This window comes from Sorex araneus, chromosome 10 (assembly GCF_027595985.1).
Source record: "Sorex araneus isolate mSorAra2 chromosome 10, mSorAra2.pri, whole genome shotgun sequence".
Classification (NCBI taxonomy): Eukaryota; Metazoa; Chordata; class Mammalia; order Eulipotyphla; family Soricidae; genus Sorex; species Sorex araneus.
Genome location: NC_073311.1, coordinates 21,734,032 through 21,755,387, shown reverse-complemented (window position 1 = coordinate 21,755,387; position 21,356 = coordinate 21,734,032). Strand labels below are relative to the sequence as shown.

General features: G+C 35.6%; 1 protein-coding gene across 6 annotated transcripts in view; it reads right to left on the bottom strand.

Moving 5' to 3' along the window:
* Nucleotides 1-21,356, bottom strand: part of SYT1 (synaptotagmin 1) — a 574,730-nt gene that overhangs the window by 165,740 nt on the left and 387,634 nt on the right. For 5 of the 6 annotated variants that reach the window (XM_004602693.2, XM_055118229.1, XM_055118226.1 and 2 more), the window contains 4 exons: nucleotides 19,967-20,151; nucleotides 14,423-14,545; nucleotides 10,709-10,876; nucleotides 5,673-5,840 (listed from right to left, as the gene is read on the bottom strand). In XM_004602693.2, coding sequence (XP_004602750.1) covers nucleotides 5,673-5,840; nucleotides 10,709-10,876; nucleotides 14,423-14,545; nucleotides 19,967-20,151 — 644 coding nt within the window. The remainder of the gene's footprint in view (nucleotides 1-5,672; nucleotides 5,841-10,708; nucleotides 10,877-14,422; nucleotides 14,546-19,966; nucleotides 20,152-21,356) is intronic. The other variant, XM_004602694.2, reaches the window with a different exon arrangement.

Genomic DNA, 21,356 nt, shown 5'->3' with positions numbered 1-21,356 from the left:
TGTATAGATGTTTCTCCAAAAGAAAGCAGACAGATAAAAACCAGGAGTGTGAAATGATGGTGAACAGCTCTTATTATTAGGAAAATTGAAATGAAAGTAACCATGAGACAGCACCTCATAGCTGTAAGAGTGGTTATTATCCAAATGACAAGAAACAAGAAGTATTTGGGAGGATGTATAGAGAAGGGGCCCTTTATGTAATTGGTTGAAATGATAAATTCTGTAGCCATTATGAAAAGCAGTACAGAGAGTCTTCAAATAATTAAAAATTCAAATATCATACAATCCAGTTACCCTTCTTCTGAGTATTTTTCCATCAAGTCCCCAAATTCAAAAGCACTAATTCAGAGATATGTGTACTCTGATGTTTATTACAGCATGATTTACAATAGGCAAGAAATGGAAACAATCTCATTGCCCATCTATTGAGGAGTGTCTAAAGAAGAGTACATAAGAACAATGGCATTCTACTCAGCTATAAGAAAAGATGAAATCCTCCCATCTGCAACAACTTGAATGCACCTAATCAGTGTCATGTTTTGTGAAATAAGTCTGATGATTTCAGTCATAGATGATACACAGAAAAAATAAGTATATACTAAATAAAGCAAAAACCAACCTTAGGACTATCAGACCAATAGTAACCAGGAGAGAAGAAGAAAGAATGAGTTAATCAGAACAAAGGGTCAATGCTATGTTGAAGGATAAAATATGACTTTCAGTGGCGAGTTAAAAGGTGGATTTTCAATGATACACAACAGAAACATAATTTTATAATGCAACATTATGTCAATTAAAATGATAGCCATAACTTTTAATAAAAAAATTTGAATTAGGTGAACATATCAAATTAATGGTTTATTTTAAAAGTATAAATATCAGTTCCAGTTCCATGTTTTACTTGTGGGTAACATAAATAAATATTGTTGGGATTATTAAAATTCATATCTTAAATTCAACAATCTTAGTCTTTACATAGCCAAATCTTTTGCAAATAGAAAACTTTATGTGCTGATTAAAAGGATATTTAAGGCCCTATTGTGAAAATGGAAAAATCAAGGACACAGTTGTATGAAACTGACATATATATATATATATATACACACACACATATATGTATATAGATTGTTTTTATTCCTCCCCCTAATGAATTAAGAGGTAGACCTGTCTGCAAGTTCACAGTTCCATATTTATATGTTTGTGGGAGGTAGGAGAGAATAGTCTATCATACAATTACAAAACAAATTGAAAAAGATTGGATAGGGAGATAGGGCCAGAGTGCATGCTTTGCATGTGGGAACGCTGGATCCTGTCTCCAGCACTGCATTGTCTCAGGAGCAATGGACCAGATTGCTTGAAACAAAAAGCAAGAGAGAGGCACGTGGCCAGAATGTGACGTTAGTAGTGGAGCACATGCCTGACATGGAGAGGCCCTGGCTTTGGTCTTTCTGCACCGCAACTCCCTTTCATGCTAGCCTTGCTGGGGGGTGTCTCTTCCCTAGAACTATTGGATGTGGCCCCAGACTCAAAAGTTTATTATTAATTAAGTAAAGAAAAAGGAGCCTACACCTGCCAGGTGACTGGATGGTGTTATAATAGAGAAAGATTATTAAGTCAGAATTAAAACCTCACTTAGAGATGCTCTCTCCAGAGACTAGAATCAAACATTAAGAACTTTCTGCTCTTGTTCATGATTTCTGGCTTATTGTTTCCGAGCCCGGTCTTAGTAAAACATGTCCTTAAAAACTTTTAGATAAGTCTCTTCATTTCCCCTCTAAATTGCTCACAATTTAATTGATCACTAAAATAACACAGTATTCATTAACTTATGTGACTGCCTCATCATCTTATGATGTGAATATTTTTCAACATTCTGGCAATAGAACTCTGTCCTAGATTAAGACTGCAGGATTAGATATGAAGATCAGATTAAAATAATTTAAATCTAAGTCTCAATCTGAATATATTATAATAGATGTTTATTTTCTAAATTTCAAACTCTCTTCTTAAGTTTTTAAAATTATAGCTTTGGTGATAGGTTTATAGAGTATTGATGTTATTGGTTTTGATGAACAATTGCCACAACTTCACCATCACCAAAGGGTCCAAGACCCTCCACAACTGTTCTTATCTCACTTCTAGTTCATCTCTTCCTTCACTCCTTTCCCCAGTTGTTTCTTGGACTTCTTTTTCAGACTTTTTGCTCAGTAGACATTAAATATAACATCTTAGCACTATGATATAAAAGCAAAAGTAAAATCATCACATGGAAAACATCTCTTTAAAAATCACAAAAACTGAGACTTGAATTTATTCACCTAAACATAATTTTCTGCAGTTAATGAACAGTGGCATGAAGAGAGCACACATCAGTGAGATTAAGTAATTCTTCTGAAATAATTGTAATTGGAGTCTTCTTTCATTTATTATGAGAGTGTTTATACCTAAGTCAAGTCATCCAGAGAGATGTCTTGCAAGCAAGATATCTGTTTTATGAGGTTTTCTATATCATGATAAAAGGAAATAGCCACATAACAGAAAATCCAAAATTACTATTCTCATTGCAGATATCAAAGAAGAAAATCACCAGAGTTCAAAAGAATGTAATTACAGAATTATTTCCTATTAAAAAACTTCACAGGCATTCATAAATACAATCACAATGGGGAAGAGAATAGAGAAGTAAATATAGTGGGAATGAAGTGAAAAATAGGAGACGGAAACACAGAAAGGCATGGCCAAGGGGAAGGGGAGGTTACTTTGTCACTTAATACATAATATACAGGCTGGATTTTAAAGAATTTAAGTGGCTTGTCCAAGGTCTTTGAATTAAAATTAGAACTCAGGAGTGTTTGGTTTAAGAATAGGATTTTACAGAAAACTTTTTCTAGAAAATAATTTAGCTGGTTATAAGCCACATAGCTGGAAGGAAGAAAATGAGACACTAAACTCCACAAAAACAGGAGCAATGTTTATCCCTTTTAACATCATCAACAACAACATGGTTCTAGGACTATAGCAGTCCTTAATAAATTTTCACAAAATGGATATTTTTGAGTGAGTTGGCTGACAAAATGCTTAGGGAGAGAAAGATGAGGAGAAGAACGAAGAGAAAAAGGAATGTTGTTATGTTGGGGCAGTCAACTTAATCTTCTAGTTTCTGGAGTCAAACCTCTCAGCTTAGCCTCAAGTCTCACCCTGTTCATATTCAAATAATTTTGGGGGGAGAGAAAAGCATTTGACGGCCACATTACTTAAAGAAGAAATTGTATTTTCAAAGTTTGAGAAATCCAGTGAAGTGTGATCTTCAAATCCAATGCCACTTGAATGTTCTCCAGGTGGAGGTGAGGCATAGAAATGATTTTTAACCTGTGGGCATTGTTAAGTGCAAGAAGGTCTTGCTCTCATATTCATCTAATCATTTTATTAAAACCCTGAAAATTAATGAAAGCCAATCACTCAAGGGCTGGAGAAACAGCACAGAAGGTAGAACGCTTGCCTTTGACGTGGCCAATCCATGTTCAATCCCCAACATCTTGTATGGTCTTGAAGTATAAGAGGTGTTATTTCTGAGTGCAGAACCAGGAGTAATCTCTGAGCAGCACTGGGTATGGCCCTCTCAAAATATTATTATTCTAACCCTTTTCAGCTGTAGGGAACCTACTCAGAGCCCACTATTTTAGTAAAACACGGAAAGGCAATAATAACTGATGACTACTTTGTTAAATGATTAAAAAACATTATAATAGAATGCCTGAATATTTTTAATGTAAATATTGTATTTAATATAGATTTCAGTTGCTTTATAGGGAAGATCTACTAATAACAGTAATAAAATCTATTATGTATATATATGGTCAGTATTGTATACATGCATATTTACATACATATACAGTCATTGTCACTGTCATCCCTTTGCTCATCGATTTGTTCGAGTGGGCACCAGTAATGTCTTTCATGAGAGACTTTTTGTTACTGTTTTTGGCATATCCAATATGACACAGGTAGCTTGTCAGGCTCTGCCGTGCAGGCACAATACTCTCGGTATCTTGCCGGGTGCTCCGAGAGGGGCGGAGGAATCGAACACGGGTCAGCCGTATGACAGGCGAATGCCCTACTGCTGTGCTATCGCTCCAGCCCATATATACAGTATTTTTGTATTATATATACATTTTTTTCATATGTATCAGTGATACCAGGAGTTAAATCCAGGGTTTTGCTCAGCCACCGAGCCATATCCCTGTTCCAAAAACTGACCCCTTTATATCTTTGGATAAGTTTTGAAATCGAGAGTAGGGATAAATCTGTGTCAGTATATAAGAATCTAAGAATCTGACTTTGACCAATCCATTAAGTTGGGTTATATGAATTTGTTTCTAAAAGTAAAACAACATTTAACAGAATCTGAACTGCTTTTGTACAACTAATTTCAGAGCACTAGTAAAATTCACTTTTACTATAGTGATCAATGGATTCGATCAAAAATCGCTTTTCTGGGCTGGAGCTATAGCACAGCTGGAAGGGCGTTTGCCTTGCACGTGACTGACCCGGGTTCAATTCCCAGCATCCCATATGGTCCCCTGAGCACTGCCAGGGGTAATTCCTGAGTGCAGAGCCAGAAGTGACCTCTGTGCATCACCAGGTGTGACCCCAAAAGCAAAAAAAAAAAAATCTTTTTTCATTGTGTTGCTTTCTGGAAAAAAAAAATCTGTATGCTGAGAGTACTCTCAGATGAGGGACGTGGCTGCTTCACTGAGGGTGGCTCTTCTCTGATCTTCCTGATGCTGTCTCACTCCTTAGTTAGCAGTTCCTTGGTAATAACACACACGCACACACACACACACACACGGAGCCAAAAAAAATTTTGTAGTCGAGTTATTTGTTTTTATGGTGTTGGTCTGTTGAGATAGTCACACAAAAAAGAGCTAGTTCCAGTGCCAGGCAAGCATAGGGTAATCAAATAGAATTGATTTTTATGTAGTTTAAATGCACTAAGGATATTGAACTTCCCTTTTGAAATCACAGAAAAATCCAGGGCTAAACTATTAAAACCAGATGGAATGATATAAAGAGTACTATAAAAATGTGAGTCATTTAAAAAATGGATTTAATATCAGCCCTGGTGAATTATATTTGGTGTTTCACCCATCATGCACTTATATCTTCAGGAGAAACAATAAACTGTCAGCAATATGCAGAAATAATCAAGAAAACAGTGCCATTCTGTGTCTATTTAATAGCTACATAACCTGTTGTTGGAGAGCACAAAATGGTGACGGAAAAATACAAGAATAAGATGATTTTTCATTGTCCTTTTAAAGAAGTAGGGAGTGTTTGTGACATTCTATAAGCCTTTAGAAGGAATGTGTGTGTGTGTGTGTGTGTGTGTGTGTGTGTGTGTGTGTGTGTGTGTCTTTCCATCTAGCTCCACCTATCCCCAGGGACTAGTTTATAAACATGATGTTGAAATCTTTCTTTTTACTTTCAAATTACACCCTGAAGACCTGTATATTTTTAATGAGGTTTTGCATTCCCTTGACCCTATTTTACCAGCTGTCAGCAGCTGGAGGACCACACAATCCTTTGCAAAGAGCATCTCTCGATAGATTATTATGTGAGCAGTAAGTGTCGAGTACAGCATGTCATATTAGAACACTAATGTTTTTTCTTACCTCTTCCTTCTCAGCACTTTGCAGATCACGCCACTCCTCAGTTACATGACCGAAATCCACAGTGTTCATGGGGACTTTAAATTCCCCGATGATGTCATGCTTGGAGAAACGATCGAAGTCATATACAGCCATCACGAGGGTTTTGCCACCCAATTCCGAGTAGGGTACCTAAATAAATAAAAGAGGAAAATAAAATATCTTATTGCAATAGTACTTAAAATGGTTACTTATTAAATTTTACTATTTATTCTGGATAAACAGAATAGGGGGATAACTGTGCTTTTACATTTTTCTTAAATTGAATCATTTGACTAATTGCTTGAGGCTTAAATTACTTGTGAGAAAATGAGGACTTACCATAGTAATTTATCATTTTATTCAGGAGTTCTAGAAGCTTTATATTTAATAATGGATGTACTATTACTCATGCTAAACACATGAACAAGCCAAAACAAACTGGCTACAGAAATATGTTTTTCTTGTAGAATATTTTGTTATTATAATAACGTGCTTTGTCAGGCTGCAACTTACTCAGGGGTAGATAACATGTTTCAGAAGTTCTATTAAGTCTTTCAGACCGTTTGGATGCCACAATTTTATGCAGCAGCCACTTAGTAAATGGTAGCTCAGAGTATGAAAGGACTGAAATGAAATTCACAAGTTGCTTCATCCACTCCCTAAAATAATTTATTGACTGGCAAGAACTAACTGGAAGATTGATGTTTTGAACATCAGAGATGCACTATATAATACAGATCTTGAAGTTCATTTTTAGGTTAAGTTTATTGTGTAGGTTGAGTGATGGCAAGGGACCAAGTACTGATGAATTCTCCAGCTGCTCAAATATACTTAGGACAGATGCTCTGGGTTGGGATGTTTTTTAGTGACATTTTTAATATTCAGGAGAAGTACAATCTGAGAGAGCTACACTTCAGTAACTAGGTGGAGATACCTAATGAGGAAATTGTTTAGACTTGTATTGAAGGTTTGATCAGTTTTCATACACTCCCTATTTTATTAGTATAAATGGTTGTCTCACGCTCCAGCAAAGTTAATTGGTCAATTAATATAGAATGTTATTATTGAATATTGAATATTAATATTGAATATTAAAATTGAATATTAATAAAGAAGAACATTTACCACAGTTACACAGAAAACCTTAGTTTTCCCAAGATTTAAAGAAAAGTTTTCATTTATTGGGGCTGGAGCGATAGCACAGCGGGTAGGGCATTTGCCTTGCACGTGGCCGACCCGGGTTCAATTCCCAGCAACCCATATGGACCCCTGAGCACCGCCAGGAGTAATTCCTGAGTGCAGAGCCAGGAGTAACCCCTGTGCATCAACAGGTGTGACCCAAAAAGCAAAATAAATAAATAAAAAAATAAAGTTTTCATTTATTTATTGTCAATTTGAAAATCTGATGAAAATACTGTGATTACATTTTTTTTCCATTTTAGATGGCATTTTAAACACATTCTTCCAGAGAAATAAATATGAAAGAAAGATGTGACATTTTAGAGGAGAGATAACTCTTGAAAATTTTATCTAGGTTTATTGCTGTTGTTTTGTCTTCTAAGCAGTCCTTTAGAGACCAGAAGTCAGCCCTGGTGATTATGGGAAAACAAAGCTGGACAGTTCCTGACACAGTCGTGTCATGCAGGGCTGTTTAGTCTTAGTGAAGCAGGGGGCACTAGGGCTATGATGATGGTGTCAGGGGATCATCCAGTTCTTATTTTAAATTCAGGTACCTGTGTATGCAAGGCACATGGCCCTGAATGCTGAGCTATCCCTCTCACTAAAAAAATGTCTGTTTTAATATTTCCTTTTTAAAACAGCAAAATAAAACCTCACATGTATGTTTTAGTATTCATTTTTTGGGGGGGATTGAACTGATAGTGCAGCAGGTAAGGCATTCGCCTTGCACGTGGCCTCCCGGGTTTAATTCCTCCATCCCTGTCGGAGAGCCCAGCAAGCTACCGAGAATATCTCGACTGCACAGCAGAGCCTGGCAATCTATCCGTGGTATATTCGATATGCCAAAAACAGTAATAAGAAGTCTCACAATGGAGACATTACTGGTGCCTGCTTGAGCAAATTGATGAGCAACAGGGTGACAGTGACAGTGACAGACAGTGATTCTTAGTTTGACTTTTGAACCACACCTGGCCTGTTCGAAGGCTATTCCTAGCTATATGGTCAGGAGTGACCCCTGGTGGTGTTTGGTAAGCTATCTGTGGTGCCAGGGATGTGAACCAGGATTGGCTGCATGCATATATCTTACCTGATATGCTATCTTTCTAGTCTCATAGATCTTTATCATAAATTTTAATTAATAAAATTCCAAAGGTGCTACACCACTCTAGATTTTGGGGTAACCGTACTGATAAAAGTAGGAATCAAAAACTGAATTTCAGGTCAGAAAAGCCCTGGGTTTGACTGTTCCTTCTTGCCAGCTGAAGGGCCAGAAGCAAGTGAATAAGCTCAACTTCTTCAATATCACAAAATGATAAAAATAGTGCCTTCTTCACAGGGTTTTTGGGAGACTGAATGTTACATAAAACATTTAGCTCATGTTATCACATAATAGACACTTAATATTTTTGTTTAAATGACTAGGTGAAGGTTGGCTTTAGAAGAAACATGTAGCACTTACTGTGCTGCTTGTATAATTCATGTAAAAGAGATCTGAACTCAAAGGTAACTCTCCTTAATTTTGAATATATTTCCATTTCTATATCATATGCCTATTGGAATTTTAAAATTCATAATCAATAATGTCTACTGGAGAAAGTATACAGTTCCCAGAAATTTCAGCATGGTTCTTAACTGTATCAAAATATACATTTTATTGATTTACACATGATAAAACTTGAAATAAAAGGGTACTTAAAAGTTTACAGGCATTTTCAAAGTTCCAATAATTGTAAATGATATATACTATCATCATTCCAAAATCCAGTTTTTACCAGGATTTTCTGAGCCTTCTAAAACCATTCCTCTTCACTTTTCAACTAAAAAAATGTGATTATAATATTTTTCTACATTTCTAGATTTTTTCTTACTCTCAGTTCTTTCCCAATGTTAAAGTCTTCAAGTCACAAAATTTACTAATAATATAACTAGTTATATGCTTAAAAAAGAAATGACAGATATAATTCAGAACAAAGACACTGAAATATTATTTCAAGTAACTAAAGAATTCGTGAATTTAATTGTAGTTAAAGATATAAATTAAGATCACTACAAAGTCAAATAAAATTATCATGATTGTCATTTAGAATCTCTTTTTATTTTATGTTTTGGGCTACACTCAGATCAAGCACATCAGACCTGAGTTGGATCCACATAGTTCCCCCAGCCCTGCCAGGATTGATTCTTTTTTTATTTTTTATCTTTATTTTTATTTTTTTATTTTTTGCTTTTTTGGGTCATACCCAGCGATGCACAGGGGCCATTCCTGGCTATGCACTCAGGAATTACCCCTGGCGGTGGTCAGGGGACCATATGGAATGCTGGGAATCGGACCAGGGTTGGCCGTGTGCAAGGCAAAAGCCCTACCTGCTATGCTATGGCTCCAGCCCCCAGGATTGATTCTTTAGCATAGAGTCAGCTCTGGGAGTAGCTAGTTTCCAAACAAACTAACAAACAAAACAAACCAATTCAGAGTGAATAGAATGTTCCTTAACAAAATTGGAAACTGTGTTTGAGGAAATGACTCACACCCTCAGTTTGATCATCAATTTTGCAGCAAGTGTTAAGACTGGCTGAGGAACCCACGGTTTTGAGTCTTCATTTCGACATATGCACACAAACATTTAACATTTTTACAAGCGTATCATTTTGAATTAAGTATTAAGAAGTTCACGTACTGTGGCTGGAGAGATAATACAGCAGGTGGGGTGTTTGCCTTGCATGTGGCCAAACTGGGTTCAATCCCCAGCATCCCATACGGTCCCCTGAACACTGCTAGTAATGATTCCTGGGTGCAGAGCCAGGAGGAATCCCTGAGCACTGCTGGGCTGTGGACCCCAATGAAACAAAATGAAGCTCACATATTAAATGTATCAGCCAGATAATTCTTTCTATGCATACTTTCAGCACCTCAGAATGTGTGTGCAGAAGTACCTGAATCCTGCAGTGTCTGTAAAGCTACTCAGAGTATGGAGCCCGAACGGCAGAGCCTGGCAAGCTACCCCTGAGGTATTGGATATGCCAAAATCAGTAACAATAAGTCTCTCAATGAGAGACGTTACTGGTGCCTGCTTGAACAAATCGATGAGCAATGGGATGACAGTGATAGTGACTCTATGGCCAGAATGCCTCTGTTATTATTTGTCAGTTGAGGTGTCTCAAGATGAAGAACATTGGGAAAGAACTGAGAGTGATAAATCTATAAATGTAGAAAAATATTACAATCACAGTCTTTTACTTAAAGATGAAGAAGAATAGTTTTAGAAGGAAGGCTCAGAGAATCCTGGTAAAAACTGGACTTTGGAATGATGGTAGTCATATCTATTTGTACTAGCACAGCATTTTGTTCTGTGATTTTGAAAAGGTTTATCTATTTTCAGGAACTTTTTTGGGGGGTTGGGGGGCACACCCACAGTGCTCAGGAATGACACAACTCCTGGTTGTGTTCAGGGGATCATGGTGCTGAGGTCAAACCATTCAGCTGCATACAAGGCCTTACTCCCTGTACAATCTCTCCAGTCTGATATTCAAGAAGGCTATTTCAGAGAGGGAAGTTAGTCAAGCTTACTTGCACACTTGACACTGATGTCCTGTCATAGATGTGAAGATGACAACCTAGACTTACTCTAGTCTCTGTTCCATTCTGAAATGGCAAAGCTGAGTCATTCTTTGCCTCAATCCATAGGGAATGTAAATCCTCAATGGACAGACTAATAAAGGTAAATAAGTAAGATCGAATGAGAGATGCAGAGCATGTGGTGATATGCACGGCTGTAGATGTTCTAAAATGGGCTGGGTCTTATTTCAAATGAGAGATAGAGGTTAGTATTAAAATACATTACCTTGAAAGTAAATTGCTCATTGAAGACAGGATTAAGGGTCTTTCGGTGGACTTTTGTCTCAAATTTCTTCTTCTTATCAGGCAGCAGAAATACCTTCACATAGGGATCAGATGTGCCGCCCATATCCAAGGCAGGCAGCTCGGCAGCCTGGATGATCCCTACCAGCAGCTAAAATGAACAGAACAAATAGAAACATTGGTGGGCATTTGGGAAAAGAGGACTTTGTTCACAATGCTGCATTTTATGATTTCTCCCTCTTTCTCTTTCCCTTTTAATAGGCTTTCATTTTTGAAAAAATGAATCTGATCACAAGCAAATGAAGCAAGCTATATAGATTCCAGAAACCCAATTATGACAGATGCAGGCTCTAGGAAGCCTGGTTTTTACGCACAAAAGAGGCTTTTAAAAGGTTGCTGATTACAGTTAAATATGAAATTCATATTTGCAAAAGGGTTGCAATCAAATAACTTTCCAGTTGCTAAAAGCCCTTGTGCATTATTTTTTCTTTCCAGGGTATGATTTATAAGTGGAAATAAATTGTTAAACAATCACAAGTCTATAATTATAAAGTAGAAATTTTTTTCCTGAACTTTAGAGGAACGAAATAAAAATGTCTTAGAAATTGGATAGCAGTTTGAGATAGAAACTTGAAGCAATCTTATTTGACTAGTTGACTACCTGTGTGCTGGCAACGTTTTGTTTCAATTTACAGCTCTCACAATTTTACAGATTTTACTGTTATGATTTTACAATTTACTTGTTAAATCTGTGCTCAAATACAGAACATGAAGTCAAAGAAACATAGGATCAACATTATATAAAGGGGGGATCACGGGTAACATTTTTAATGCAAAGTAGCTAATTTTTTTCAGATACAGCAGAAATCTCTACATTTCTTCATGTCTGTTGTTCAGTGATGCATTTCTATTATGAATGTAAGTATGGACAAGCATTATTATTTTTTGTAAAGAAAACAAAAGGTATCAGTGAACTGTCCTAGATGCTGGCCCACCAGGCATCAATGCCCACAGACTGTATTAGATACATATGGAAAACAAGAATTTGTAAATCCACATGTTGAACTATTATGCAGTATTATATATATTTTAGCAAATTTAGTCATACCTGAGTTTTTCATATGAGCCTGGAAATTTGAGTTTGAAAAATTTTGCCTATAAAGTAGAAAAATAAATCACCTCCTAAAAGTTATAGCTATTTTCTGTAAAAGTAACATCATATTCGTAAGTACTTTTTGGTGAGTTTGCTCAATACTTAACCTTGATTCTTACCCTGACTGATTACATTGTCACCATTTTAGTGCTTTAATATTTTATTACATCACTGTACAACAGTAATAGAGTGCTGAACTCTCATAAAGCATATCTAAAATAGACATCAAATTTATAATATGATTAATAAAGATTTTCCTATCTGCCAAAATGGTATTTGATATTTACTTTTGATTGCATGTGAATAAGCAGAATTCTATGTTTTTCTCTCTCTACCTCTTTCAATGGTCTTTCAATGAATTTTTGGGGGGTAGACAAGGAAATAATTAGAAATTTACCCCAAAGTCTTTTGAACTAGATTATTTATATTTTAAAGACTTGAAAACTTTGTTCATAATGAGTGGAGTTACTTTTCCCAATTTTTCCCAACTCCAGCCTGATCTTCTGCCTGAAAGATAAGTATTTCATTGTTCTCCATCATATTAGTTTCTTAGTGAGGTTTCAGGGTTTCAGCTTTGGTTAACAACAGTGTATATTTGATTATAGACTGATATTTGAAATTTCTCAAGCTTTATCTACCATGACTCATAGGAATGATTTTATAAATCAGATTAACCACAGACATTCAGAAAAATCAATGCATGATATTATAAAAGAATCTTATCAGGTAGAAGAGTCTAAATTCTATGGGAGCAAATATCCTTCAATTTTTTTTTTGATTGAAATAAAACAATAGTCTTGTTTGATTATAAATTCAGTGTTATTTTTAATTGAAAATGCCACTTTATAAAAGTTATATTCGACATCAACTTCTAAGTTTCAAAATTAACACTATTTTCAAAATTAACACTAATCAAGTTTCGAAGTCACTAGATATCTGCTAGAAAATTTGGAAGTAGAATAACTGAGTAGAAAATTTTGGGTACAGATAAGAAGGTAAATTATTTTCTGAAAAGCAGACTTAAGTTAAGACTGCATGTTACATAAGTTGCCCTGGAGCTTGTCTAGAATATATAACTCATAGGAAATTTTACTCCAAAATAAAATTCTGATGATTAAATTTTCAAGGAAGATAGCAATGATTATCTATTAGTAAAATGAGTTCTATTTAATGAACTATAAATATACCTATAATTCTGCTAAATCCATACCTAGACACCAATACCTACAAAATAAGAAGCAACTTTCTAGAATAAATTATTAATAACAGCAAGGACTATAGTAAGGCTGATTTAATAACTTTTGCTTAAATATTTTAAAGTGTAACAATCAGTGGTCCTATACATCTCCCATCTGATATTTTAAATTTATTTTTAATGTGTTACAGTATATTAACCTATCCTCTACCAGGATCTCATTGGGAGGTTCTGAAAGTAAAATATATGATTTAAACTGCTAATTCCTAATCACAGAATGTGTCCAACTGCTTAGATATCTAGCAGTATTACCCACTTGGGACACCAATTGTCAAAACTGAGCATGAGATCTTATTTACTTTTATTTCTCTTCAAACTGAAAAGACCAAATACATACTACCTTAGTAGTAACTGTATTTACTTTACGTTTATCAGTTTTCACTCAGTAAAAACATGAAAAAATTACAGAAACCAGAGATTTAAAACTGGTCTCATTGGAGAAGGGCTTGTCCTAATGGTTTTTAAGAGAATGATCTCTAAGTCAGTTGATTTCACTAATTCTTTTCTAGTTTTTTAATGAAACAGTTCAGATAGTAAAGGGACATAATCAATGTTATGGATTTTAGTAGGCTTATTTTCGAAGTGAGATTTTAAAAAAACAGATCTTTGGGGTCCTTCTCAACGAGGTCATAGAGAAAAGACAGTTACCAACATTATTTAATTGGCATTGCATGACTTTTTGAAAAATCGAAGCAGGAATGTCTCATTTGTTGTCACTTTTGAGCCAGTACTCATAGGCATCAGAAATCAAACTGCTGTTCTTTTTACTTTTGTGGGATTGCTTGTTAGTACTATTCATCTTGTATAATAATATTATACAAGGCCTTCCTAACTTTGAAATTCAGGGACTACAGTCACATTTTAATCTTTGATTCCTTACCAAACCATTTTGTTCCAAAACTGTGACTTGAATCTTGCCCTAATGCAAAGTTGACTTCACCTGGTTTGGACCTACACTCAGGAGAGCTGAGGAACACTGTTTCGGCTCACACTGTGAAGGGGGAGACCATTGCCGGGAACTCTCGGAATCAGGCTGAATGCTTCAAGTTCATTTGTATTCCACCCTCTAGCTGTTAGTGCCATAAGTAGATGTAATAAGTTGAATACTGTGAATTCTAATTACCAAAAGTTAAATTAACAAGTAGGGGACTGCCTGTACTTGGAAATTATTTCATCAATAGCTCTGATAATTGCATTTTCCCCTTTGAGCAAACGAAATGTTTTAAGATGTATCTTGCTTCAATTTTTACTAGGTAATTTCAGAAAACGTAATTTCTACCCCTTCAGACCTGGTTATTCTGGAAATCATAGTCTAGTGAATATTGAAGTTTTCCCAATTTCTCCTCTTCTTTGGGTTCTTCTTTTTCTTCCCCTTCAGTCAATCCAGTTTCAGCATCATCGTCCTTAAGGGCCTATAAGTAGGGAAATGGATCATATGTGAATTCAACTGAATTTTCATGTAAATTCCTATTAAACTGGGTCTGTAGTTATACTTCCAAGCTATTAGAAGCAAGCACTAAAATGCTGAAAATCTTTTTGTCTGACACACATTCACATTTGCTGTTCACATATTTTTTTAAATTCCATTTGTGCACGGAATTTTTTCCCCAGTCAGCAAGCAACATGGAAGCAATGGAAGAAGCCCCTCAGAATATTGCAAGCAAAAAATGTAAAATTTTTGCAAAAAGAATAGAAACTTGGTCTTATATTTGGATACGATAAGTTTTTTTTTCCAAAGATCTGATAAACATGCTATTAACCAGGCCAGGTTTCACATTCATGTAGTTTAAAAAGATGCTAAGCATCATATAAAAATATCAGCATTACATGCAGTGGAAGAATTGATGTGGAATACATGGCCTTCTCTTTCCTTGTTTCCTATTAAAAATATAGCTTCAAAGTGATTTTTAGAAAATTATGTTTCATATATACATTTATAATGGTTATGGAAAAAGAGGAAAAACATGCCACCAGCAAATGCATGTTTAGAGAAAAATTTACCCCACTTCAGTTAAATTTTACCATTTCATTTTCATAACAGCTCCACAGAAAGCTAGGCTGAATTAAATTGATTCATGGTTCTATTTGATATAAAGAGATAAAAGGAGTTAGATTTGTAATCTTGTCAAAAATTGAAATTTGTATAAAAACTATTTTGCATTAACAAACAAAACTCATGGTACTGAAACTTCAAAACTAATTTCAGAGCAGTTGAATATTTTTTATAATCTGAAAGTTAAGTGCAGTATAATTGAAATACTAGAAAGCTCTTTTTTTCATAAAATAAGTTAAAATGCTCCTTTTCTTAAAAAATGTGCTTTCCTAATAATTTTAGACATTTTGCTAGAATAATCAAAGGCTATACATATTAGAAACGTGGTTGCCAGGGATGTCTGTTCTTATTGCTTCATAGGGGCTGGAGAAATAATACCAGGGGGCTTGCCTTCTATAAGGTTGACTTTGGTAAGATCCCTAGCACCCCATACAGTCCCCTAAGCCTTGCCTTGTCAGGAGTAATCCCTGAGCACAGAGCAAGGAGTGAGCTCTGAAAATCACTGAGCATGGTTCTAAAACAAAAGAAAATTAAAGCCTATTCATAATTATTATTATATATTTAAAATTATAAAAAGTTACCTGATGACTAGTGATGTAAAAATTTTTGAAAAACATTTATATTTAAGGTTCCAAAAGAAAGCTTGAAGGTCTGGGGCACAAGCTTTGCATGTAGAAGCCTGGAGTTTGTGTGTGTGTGTGTGTGTGTGTGTGTGTGTGTGTGTGTGTGTGTGTGTGTGTGTGTGTGTGGTGAAGTATTGCTGGTCAGAGTATTGGGATTGGGCCCTTCTTTAATACTACTGGGGAGGTTCAAAAGTAAAACCTGAAAGCTTGTATTTGTATTTGTGGTTTGACGCCTCAATTTGTTGAGACTCCCTTGTGTTTTTCTGGTCTAAGCCTTTCTAATACTTTTATATATAGCAAAATTATAATATACTCATGAAAATTCTTATGTGTCTTATGTATGTAACTGTACAATTTCATACAAATCAAGTACTAATACTTTTATATGTAGCAAAATGATAGCATATTCATGACTGCTCTTGTGTGTCTTATGTATGTAACTATACAACTCTCACAGAAATATATACATACATAAATCTAACATCCATATATATATTCAAATCTTTATCTCTCTGACAAAGTACATAAATCCTTTTTTTTTCTTTAGGGTGAGGGTGGTTGGACCATGCCCAGTGATGCTCAGGAATTATTCTTTGCTCTGTACTAAGAAATGGCACCTGGTGAGGCTTGGGGAATCAAATATGATATGGGAGAGTTGAGTTGGCAGGGATCCACAAGTTACAAAACAAACACCTTAACCCCAAAGCATAGAAATCTTAAATATTGCACCAATCAAATTAAATCTGGGAATTCTGGCAGATCTCAAATGTGAGAAACAAAACCAGATTTCTGAGTGGCAGTATAGTCAAACTACCTTGACAACCCTCTTTTTTCCACGTCCCAGATAGAGTCATTATTTTTTCTCTGTTGGAACAAGAATTTTTGTTTACTGTGCCATTTACAGTGAGGTCCTCCCTGCTTCTGCATTGATAATGATTTCTGGTTTCGCCTGTTCAGCAAAGTGAATCTAGTCCTGAAAACCTGAGATGGGCCAGTAGCATGTTGAGGAAACTCACTAGGGTGGAAGGTCAGAGCAGAGCTATGTTCAGAGATGTCTCCCAATTGGTGTTTCTTGAAAAATTTCAGAAACATATTTTTTCACAGTGATAGGGTGTTCACCTTTCATTCGGCCGACCTGTGTTTGATTCCTCTGCCCCTCTCGGAGAGCCCGGCAAGCTACCAAGAGTATCTCGCCTGCATGGCAGAGCCTGGCAAGCTACTCGTGGCATATTGGATATGCCAAAAACAGTAACAATAAGTCTCACAGTGAGAGACGTTACTGGGGCCTGCTTGAACAAATCAATGTCAACGGGATGACAGTGACAGTGAATTTGGAAAATTGATAATTAGCATTTTAGCAGCTGTGTAGAACCTTTTCAAATCTGGTCATCCACACACCATTTACTTTGGAAAGTTTAATTTACATGTGTTATTTCTCTGAATTGTAAAATGTTGATTTACTGAAAGTCAAAGGCAAGAAATAACTTAATTATTAAAATTTTTTATTAATCCTTTAATTTGGGGGGAGGTTGTTAAAGGGAAGATGGTAGTTCAGTAGTGAAAAAGGGCTGCAATTAACTAGAGGACTGTAGGCAGTGAAGTTTCACTACTCTTTCCAACCTCCAAACCTTAGTGCTATATAAGTCTTCAATGCTGTCACAGAAAAATGTGCTCAGAAAATTATAGTTTTGGACATTTGCCTCCCTGTAAGATTCTATTTTTTTTAACAGTATCCAGTAAATGCACATTTCTGCCTAAAACATCAGCACATGACTCTCAGAGTAATAAAAAAATCTATTAAAATACTTTTTCAAAAGTCTCTTTCAGTACTGACAATTTACATATCATGTTTCAGCTCAATGCAATTTGAAAGAGCTGAGATATTAAATCTTCTTCTCCCAGAGTGGTTTTTGCCCTAATAAAAGGTGCAGGACCATCTCTGCAATTATTCTGCATGAAATAGGGCTAAATTTTTGATAATTTCTCAGTGCCACTGTTCATCACTGAAGTGATTAAGTCTATTCTTCTCCCAAAGGCTGAACTTAAGCAAGACATTTTTTCTGTACCATCACATTAAATTCAGACCTATTAAATCACTAGCTACTATAATATCTCTAGAGTGATAACCCAGCCCACCTGCCACCCTAGAAAAAAATGTGGAAGAAAAAGCTTGTAAACCTAGCAGTTGGGAGAGTTTGGTAGGTTGTGTAGAAAAAACAAAATCTGTGCTGGGAACATCAGACCTTGTTTCAAATTTCAGAGATTTAATGCACATGCTTCTGGCTTGCTTTGACATTCCAACTGTGATTGTTTCGTTGGCAACTATTGGAAGGAGCGTTTAGTGATTGTAAGTGAACATTTTCAGATTTTGGTGTGGTAGGGCATACCAAGAAAGGTAACTCAGAAGACTGAGTTATCTTCCTGTGGTCCTCAATTCCAAGGTTGAGCTTTCTAATATTGCTCTGTTTCTAATACTGTTCTGTTCCGTGGGTAAAATGAGAAACCTTCCTCTGGGAAAGAAATCAATTTAGTTCAGCCTCTTGATGTGTGTCAGAATGGTCTACCCTGGGCTGTGGCACCCCAGCTGCCAGGCCACTAAATATGCCGAGCGTTGACTAGGGGTGTCTAAGTAGCAGAGGAAACCTACCGCCAGGGACAGTCCAGAACAGTCATGAGATACAACACAGATAAGGAGGACATAGAAGGAAGAAATAAAAATTAAAATATCCACACAGGTTATTGAAAACTGTGGAGAAATGACCTTTCCATTCCTATGACTTTAAGAGTTGATATTTTCTTCTATATTTGCAGTGTCTTCAAATTTAAGACATTAAAATAAATCAGATCTTATGCATATATTTTATGCTATTTAAATACATTATGTATAGTTATATTTTGTTGTAATTTCAGAGGAGTTTAAAATTATTTCTTGATTATAATTTTTTTCCTAAGATAAAGGTAGCCACAAACACTGATATTTGCATTTCTGTAAATTTCTCACATAGTTTGATATGGTAAAAACTTATGCATTGCACTAGAACCTATTATATTGTAAGAAATCCTATTGAAAATGCCTCTCACATTTGATTTTCTCTTAAATGAGAGATATAAACTATATTATCTTCCCTATGTATACATCATTATTATATTTAAAATATTAAAATATAATTATTTAATAAAATTTACTTGTTTATGTAGGTTTGAATTGGAGGTACCTTATGATTACCATATGTCTTAAAATGTTCATATTATATTTTGCTTCTTCTACCTCTGAAGAAAAATTATAAAATTCATTAACAGTTACTTTATTTCCTTAAAAAACTGCTTAAGCTACTATTATATAATTGGATAATGATAGGGTATATTTTCACTTGTCAAAATTGTATTTTACAAAGTATGTTTAATTATTCATAAAGTAAAATAATACCCATAACAAAGTGCATAGACAAAACAACTTACTTAAAATGGTTAACAACATCTTTTTGAATGGTTGAAGCACTAAATGTTACATTAAAATAATAGTTTACTAAAAATTTCACTGACATCTTAGTATTTTTTATTTGACTCATTTTCTCTTCCTTTTCATTTCAAAAGAATAGAGCAATGAAAAATTAGCCTTCTATTCTTTCTATTTACTATTTATGACATCTTGGTCATTTATCCAGGCCATATGGGTAACAAATACCACCATTAAGCTATAAATTATAACCTTTCACCATATAGAATAAATTCCACAAAGAAAATTAGAAATTTCTCATTCTAGAAAGAAATGCAATGGTTATAATTTCACATTATTTAGTGCATTTAACTTTTAGGATATAGGAGAACCACATCTGAATATTTTTAGCAATTTACTCATTATTCTCTTACTTAAACTTTCAACACAATTAAACCTGGCTAAATAGAGATAAGATGTATTCTTTCATCACTCCAACATGGTGGATGCATAAGATGTCTTTGGTGGACATGGACGTCCTTTTCTGGTTAATATGTTTACAAGACCGAAAAACCCTGCCAAATATTTCCATGGCATGTTGGGGTAGTAAGTAATGACTGAAAGGATTGCAAAACAACTTTATAACAGTGATGTGTATTAGATAATCAGCCACTTATTAATTTTCCATGAAAAATGAAGAAATATTGAACAAAAACATTACCTGATCTTTCATGGTCTTCCCTAAGTCTTTCACATCTTTCATATTAATGGCATTCTTCCCTCCCTTTTCCTTTCCCTTCTTCTTGTTTTTCTTTTTGAACAAGCATTTCTTACAGATACAAAAGCAGCAGGTCAGGACTAAAAGGACTGCGACTATGGCTATGGCAATTAAGGCCCACGGTGGCACTGAAAGAAAACAGATTACAGAGAGTGTTAGAAAAAACTCACAGGTGCAAGAACTTTTTTAACTCGTTGGTGACTGAGATATTCATTAAAATATTCTTTTGTTTGTTTTCTGGGGGACACACCTAGCTATGCTCAGGGCTTACTCCTGGCTCTGTGCCCAAGGATCATTCCTGGCAAGGGCTGGGGAATCCCTTGGGGTACCAGGAATTAAATCTGTGTCAGCTGCATGCAAATCAAATGTACTCACTGTGCTATCCCATTAGAATTTACTGAGTGCCTATTATCTCCAGTAAACATTACTGTTCTGTGTTAATTTTATCCAAATTGCTTCCTTTACCTAGATTTGTGTCTCTCTTCATTTTCCTTCCTCTTCCAGTTTGTCCAAATATCACTTCCTTACAACTTTTTCTACCTCTCTGTATTATAATTTATTCATTCTTCTACAAATTTATTATTGAGTCATGATACATTGATTATTGAGTTATTGAGAAATGGTATCTTCATTCAGAGCATAATTTCAGAATGAATTTTACTCTTGGATCTACTGTTTATGAGGAGTGTGATCTTGGGCAATTGTCTTACCACTCTAGACTTTAATTTCCTTATCACATAAATAGTTTAAAATTATATAAAGCCTCTGAAGATCCAAATAAGAACAGTGACTGGCATATGCAAAAACTTAATAAATTTTAACAGTTATTACTCATCCATCAAATGCTATGGTGGTTTCTTACTTTCTGTTTTAAATTGAATCACTGTGAGACACACAGTCCCAAGTCTGTGATTGGTTACGGTCAAACAATGTTTAAACACCCATCCCTCCACCGGTATATAATTTCCCCCACCAATGTCCCCAAATTTCCCTCCTGCCATGCCCCACCACCTCCAGCCTATCTATATGGCAGGCTCTTTCTTTCTTTCTCTCTCTCGTTCTTTCTTTCTTTCTCCTTTTGGGCATTGTGGGTTGCAGAGAGTCTCTTGCCCCCATGCCTGGCTGTCTTCCTTGGGGCCCCTCGGAGGGGGTGGCTTTCAGTTTCCCTCCCCACCCTGAGCAGAGCACCTGAAGCCAAAGACCTCCTGAGCCCAGCCACAGCCATGCTCAAGGGCTCTCTCCACGTGTTCGGATGAGCCTTACGCATGTAGGAACTGGCAGAGGTACCCAGGTGACCCGGAGCTGAGATCTCCAAGGCTGCTTAGAGCGGGAT